The 6,928-nt window shown below is 33.1% G+C and overlaps 1 protein-coding gene across 1 annotated transcript; it reads right to left on the bottom strand.

Moving 5' to 3' along the window:
* Positions 1 to 4,146: 4,146 nt before the first annotated feature.
* LOC110992269 (J domain-containing protein) lies at positions 4,147 to 6,247 on the bottom strand. The gene is made up of 4 exons (XM_022258017.2): positions 6,118 to 6,247; positions 5,714 to 5,861; positions 5,341 to 5,442; positions 4,147 to 5,197 (listed from the first exon to the last, which is right to left on the bottom strand). The coding sequence occupies exons 2-4, from the start codon at positions 5,798 to 5,800 to the stop codon at positions 4,874 to 4,876; spliced, it is 513 nt and encodes a 170-aa protein (XP_022113709.1). The 5' UTR covers positions 5,801 to 5,861; positions 6,118 to 6,247; the 3' UTR covers positions 4,147 to 4,873.
* Positions 6,248 to 6,928: the final 681 nt, after the last annotated feature.

Here is a 6,928-nt window from a genome sequence, read left to right as displayed (position 1 = left end):
GACAACGGTGTATCCATGGCATGGGGTCAGGACCCCCCTCTGAGCTGGTTCCAAAACTTTGGACCACTAATTGAACATAATGATTTTATTTCAATATTTTGTCACCATTTTTATGTAACTCCATACCTTCAATATTTAATTAATATAATAACTTTGTATGATGTCAAACGTATAAGTTCTTGACTTGACAACGACTATTTGACCCCATCCTGGCGCCAAAGCTGGACCGCCCCTGACTGTCGACACAACTTTTTAGGTCAATTTAAAAACCAATAATAGTTTGTCTCGTATGTAACGCTACGATTTATAGATAATCTAAAAATAACACATGAAAATCCAAATTTCAACTCAAAGATCGATTGTAGAGTAATTTAAGACAACAAAAATGTTACATATAGAATAAATAGTATACTGTACATAAGATTCCTGTTGTTATACATTACTCAATGTCTTCTTTCATCGTTTTAAAACACTGTTGATAGTTTGGGTGTTTCAGAACAAATAAAGTAAGTACATGCATGGAACTTTAGCATTGCACATTACTTTGTTTGCTATGAGACACTCAAATAGTTCTTCTCGTCTTGATACTTAATAGATAAGAAGAAGTTGTATAATATAAAATATCTACCAATAATGCTATCGTGACACGCATATAGCGTATAACCCAAGGTATTCCCCCTTGGATTGTATATATATGTCATAACAATTCCTGTGCGATTGTTTAAAACACAAACCCAATCATTGTGGCAAAAGGAAGTAGACGCAATTGTTTACCGGAGTTAAAAATTAAAAACTATTGGTGGTGATGTAGAGATAGCATTAAAACATTAAACCAAACAATTCTTTTTGCTGATACGACAATTATGAAAGCTCTCGAAATATATTTCGCTTAAGCAGTGATTCAAACGAAGCAACGACCTCACCTTATCATATCAATGACGTGCACAATACACTCCTATGTAGATGTGTAATTTATTATAAAAATAGATCAATGCTACATAATGAATATCTTATGTAACATTATCGCCAAATCTAAATAATTCTACATGTGGCGAATACTATGAAAAGAGCCGAAAAGGATAAAACGCGCGCATTCGAAAGAATTCTTTAAATTAATTAACAGGCAACAATAAATGCTTTCTGCGTAATAGATAAAGAATCGCAAATTACGAATACTGAAAAAGCTATGCAAAATGCATAATGACTCTTTGTTTCGAGGTCAGGAAGTGCGATCGTATCTCGAGTTACTTCAATACATTTTCACGGAAAGCCCCATATGATGCTTCATACGTCGTTATCAGTAACAAAAGCCTATAGGAATCCGTTGAAAGCGAATTTGACTTTAAATAATTTCTATTCTAAATGTCTAATGCTATCAATTTAAATACGTGTGCTATCTGGATTAAAAGGTTCGATTCGATAATTAAATTGTCGCTGATTAATTGTGAGTCATGGTTGCCTGAAATAGGTCGCTCAAAGTGATAATCCCGCCAGTTGCCCTCCTTTTCAGTTTTGTGTCAGTTGTATAATGTTTCTGCAACGAAGTGTTAGTAAATAAATATTTTTTGCATAAATTGCTTAGTACCCAAGATTAAAAATAAATTAGTATATATTTAAATTAGCTAAAGATACAGTCGTATAGGAGAGATTTTTTCATTTCCTTTTACATCTTTATATCCTATGTAACCCTTAAAACATTATTCATGGAAAGGCTAAAAGGATGTAAGGCCTGAACTGGGAAATGTAACGTTGCAAATAAATACGTGGACTTCTACTTACTGAGATACACTTCTCTTAACGATTTGTAAAAAAAACGTTTGTATGATAGGATTTTAAAATGTATTTCTAAATAATATGATCTCTATCTGATTACTATTTAAAAAATGATTGTCCAAGCGTGTCAGAATTTAAACAGCCTGTAGACTTTTGTGCCAGATTAAAACACGTAATTTGCATTTATAAATATCTATAAACTTACCTTTTACTTAGTTGACTTAGCATTTATAAAATAGTGGGTTTTCTAATAACGAACATGTTTCGTAACCACAATTTTAGTTGAAAAAATCATTGAAAACTCTAAACAAATTTTGTTAAAAATTAATTACTACCGTATTGGCCTATATTTATTGATTGCCATTATATTTTCCAGCTTCCTTTTGGGTCTAAATAATAGCATTAAACCAATCTGAAAATACACAAAACTAAACCACATCACACACTTTCTTTTAAAAGAGCCACCAAGACACTGATGGTAGCAAATGAGTTGTCGTCAATGAAACCGGAGCTTGCAGTATAAACATCCACTGACTGGAATCCAAGCATAGGGCATTTAAATTCTCGTATATCCAAGTGCTTGACCCATAAATTAACAAGACCTTCATGGAGGTCTTGTTAACTTAAAAAAAATAAAACATTCGTAACTTTTTTGAGCTTAGAAACATAAACAATTTATTTTCGTTTTGATAATTAAGGTGAGGTCTTTAAAGTAATTATAGAACTATTTCCCTGACCTGTCTTTCTTCATTAAGTTCATAAGTGTACATGTTTACCTATATGAATAAAGATATTTTAATTTGATTTGATTAGATAACATTTACGCTAATTCCTTAGTAATTATAGGGAATCTTATTTTGAATCAGTTTACTTTATTAGAATAGGTATATTTGTAAAACATGTTACTATTAAGCCTTATCAATAGTACTTTACATAGAACAAACAATGTCAGCTTCTAAATGTAGATTTCAGTTTAGACTTACGTTTACCATTATAGTACATACTTATTTTTTTGCGATTTGTACCATGAGTAAGGATTATTATTGCTAAGTACTTACTATAAAACATATTGTGTTGAGATTAGATGTTTATCCTAAAAATTATATATTGCGCTAGGAAAAATTAACGCATGTCAGGTGGTGATGGCCTAATAACATTATCTTTAAGTATAAATAATGACTTCGAAAATTTTGCTTCTAGTAAAGGCACCAAATTCTGATACTGGCCAGTCTTTTAGACAAATCAAACTTAGGAGGAGGGCTACGATAGATACAATATATTTCACCGCATTTTACGAAACACCATGTGTTTAACTAAGTTATTTGTGCCTTATCCTGTTTGACATTTTTTCACAAAAGATGTTGATGTTAACGGCACGCGCGCATTTTCCGCCAAATATCTTTGGAATTAATCAACATGGTAGCAACGTTTATGTATATTTACAATTTTGTTTGGCTTAAAATAGGCCGCTAGATTTCTATTATATTCCTTATTTATTTTCAGCAGGTACCTAATAGAATCAAAATATGTAGTAATAATCATATAGGCGTTTCAATACACAACAACAACATTGAGGCCGAAGACAACTAGTAAAAAACAACTTCAGATACGCTATTAGCAAAATACGTACTATTCTTTATAGGTCTATCAATTACTCATGCCTGCCTAGTATGCAGTTATGTTATCAATTACGGAAAGTGCTCAGTTCGTAATTCGATAAAACTGTTCTGCCTTACATTTACTGACCAAGGGGCTTAAAATGTTTAGTAGAACTGAAGAATTTAATAATTATGTAAGATTAAGGGCCTGTTTCACAATGTATGGATAAAGTGCCAAATAGCTATGCAACACATAAATTATTCGAAAGATAAAAGTTCCAAATAAGATACTTCGAATTTCATGACGTATAGCGCTATCTGACAGTCGTGAAACGGAAAAATATTATTTATCCTACCAATAAGTAATAAATAGCTTATTTCGAACTTATCCGGACATTGTAAAACAGGCCCTAAACCTTATTGTGGTTATAGAGAACCTTTCTATTTCCTGCGATTACATTTTGAGTCTAGTTTTAGTTGGGTTATCTTAGGGTAAGATTCAGGAAAGACTTAGCACGCAAAGTACGACTCCGGTACGTCAAATACAATAATATGTTTTTGACATCCTTGAGTCACTCTTAGGGCTATGCATTAACTGTGAATCTGTGGTTTAATTAACACACGACAACACATTGTTTATGTTTTAGAATCAAAGAGAACAGAGGCACAGAAGTCCCCATAATAATCAAAGATGCAGAAATGAGTTTGTCCAGGTGGTTCCGGAACTTTCCAACAATTAGCCTTGCTTTTGATTTATGTAACTTAAATATGCAGGTAACATAAAAACACAGTTTATATCCTTTATTTAATCGCAGATTTTACATCAAAATTAAATTACAATTCCATATTGAGATTCTTGTAGACATAAAATTACTACTCTATGTAAATAACATTTATAGAACATTTAAAACATCAATAAATACTGATTAAAATTGTAACATATTAATCTAATTATCCCTACCGGGTAACACAACATCAATAGGTATAAGAAGAAAACAGGAATATGTAGATGTAAATACTTAGGTTATGTAAAAATTTGTAAACAAAATCCATCCTTTCATCCAAACAATACCCTGTAGTCACAACTCGCTTGATCCCACCCTCACAATCAGTAGGAATATACAATAAAAACATTGCAGCGATAAAAAGAGGATCAAAAATATAAGATCTCAAAATATAAAATAGATTCTTAGAATACATATTGTACTATATCTGAAATGTCATTCTCAGACTCATATTTGTTAGGAATGTGCACAGATTAAAGCTAAAGGAAGTCTACATTTAACATTTAATGGGGCCAGCTAACACCGACATTTAATAAAACATTAAACACCAATAATCGAGTTACATTCGAGAACACTTAATTATTGAGCTGACCTGATAAATATACTAAGGTTGTTCACTATCTCTACTTATATTAAACAAAAGTTAAAATGGCAAGCCATATTGTGTTGAAGAAATACCGTTGGTAATAGGTACTATCATCATCAAACTGGTAATATTTAGATTTCATAATTGCGGAATTTGGAGATAACTTCAGTTGGTGGTTCTTGGTTTCCACCTCCCCATCGTCCCCAAAGATTAGCTCCTCCTTCAGATGCTCGTCTGGCTGCAGCATTGGTTGGCCCTAGGCTGGAAGGTCCTGAGGCACGACCAGAGTCATCTTCCAACATACGATCCTTGGTGTTAGGCTTGGACCAATGCATAGACTGTTGAATGTGGTCTTTCATCCCAAACCACTGTTTATATCCCATTGATATTCCACTCATCCTCCACTTGTCATACAAGGCCCTCTTTGAGGGGTCACAAAGGGTCTCCTTTGCTTCCTAAAGAAACACATACTTATTTATAACTTTTGCATAAATCATGGATGTGTGACAAACTTAAAATAACACACAGATCATTATAGATGTAAATGTCAAAAAAAAAGTTGTAACTTCATTACTTTATTGGATAATAAATAAATTACCTTCAGTTTTTGAAATTTGGCCTCAGCATCTTTATCTCCAGCATTTTTGTCAGGGTGGTATTGCAAGGCTCGCACTTTATATTCTGCATTTATTTGTTCAACCTGTAAGGTTTAAGTTTCTATGAGAAAATAAATTATTTGGTTTTCTGACACAGATCTGATTCATTCATTATTAGCAGTTTAGCAATTAGGTAAACTACCAAGAATATATTAAGACCTCATAATAAGAATGGTTCTCATTACTCAAGTCTAGGCTATTACAATATAAAAGTATGTAACTACAGAATGTAGGTCAATTTATGACGTGAGATTAAGGTCAAACAGCAAATCAATAGTTCGTGATTTCTTGTAAATTAGCGAAAAACCAACTTACCGTGGAGCTTTCGTCGCATCCTAGCAGCCCGTAAAAATCGTCGTCCGGGTTTTTTTGATAATTCAGGATTTCATCCACTCCAGTCATCGTAACAACCCACCCTTACAACACCCTAGCGGAAACTGGCTTTATACGTTCTACGTTGAACCTGTAATTGATTGTTGAATATTGTGATACAGCACGCTACTGATTGTGCGAATTACATTAGTGTTTGAACACTACAAACAACTTTCGACTCTAACTGGATATAGGAAAGAAGCAAATGATTTTACTCCGAGTTCTGATTCCTTGCGCATGCTTCTAGGGTAGGTTACTTATATAAAGCTGTATATAACATTTTGTTAATCACAAGATTTTCCCATATTCAATTTGCACATTTCCTTTTATAGAATTTTTATTCTTACCTATTTGTTTGGACATTGGGATTTGGGATTTCCCTTTTTTGTATTGAATCATGATTGTTGTGACTGTAAAGTGCTAAGTCAAAAGTGATAATTGACGTCAACATGTACGACTTTGATAACTGACATTTTCTCGTGACAGCTTACTTTAACCTCTGACTAGATTGACAACAAATAGAGCCTTTATTTTTATGCAAAAAAAAATATCCCATCTTTGTCCTTTCTTAATTCTTTGGTGACCTGACCTTGGTGACTACAGTCATTTCGTCAAAGTTTGCCCAAGTCCTAATCGAAAAGTGAATGTCGCTCAAATTAGGTAATGCGAGTTTGGAGTTTTTTTATTTACTTCTAAGGCTAAGATTCAGAATCGATAGCGTTAAGTCTACTATATACATACGTCGTAGTCTGACTATATCGTACGAGACAACAAATGTCTTGGATTTTGATATTTTAAGTTATCGACAAAACCTTGCACCCAAACTAAACCTGAGCGGTTTGCTACTCATTCGTGTTAATAATCTTGTAAGTACATATATCTAACTACATAACTATTGACCGGGGCTTCCTTTGTGTATAAATATAAGTATAGAATCAACACCGGCGCCCTGTATTTTTCAATAGCGATACCGATTTTAATGTTTAAATGTTGTAAAGTTTTTGAGCAATACCAAGATTGCGAGTTGCTATATCAGAGCTACGGATAATATCCGTCTCTTCTCTTAATAGAGAACTACATCAAATTGCACACAAAAATATATAGTGGCGATCACTAGAGCAAAGAAAAACTTACGAGGCAGCTTGTCCTTGCAATTCA

The sequence above is a fragment of the Pieris rapae genome, chromosome 15, assembly GCF_905147795.1.
Source record: "Pieris rapae chromosome 15, ilPieRapa1.1, whole genome shotgun sequence".
NCBI lineage: Eukaryota > Metazoa > Arthropoda > Insecta > Lepidoptera > Pieridae > Pieris > Pieris rapae.
The sequence above is the reverse complement of the archived record's forward strand: the minus strand, read 5'-3'. Positions and strand labels throughout refer to the sequence as shown.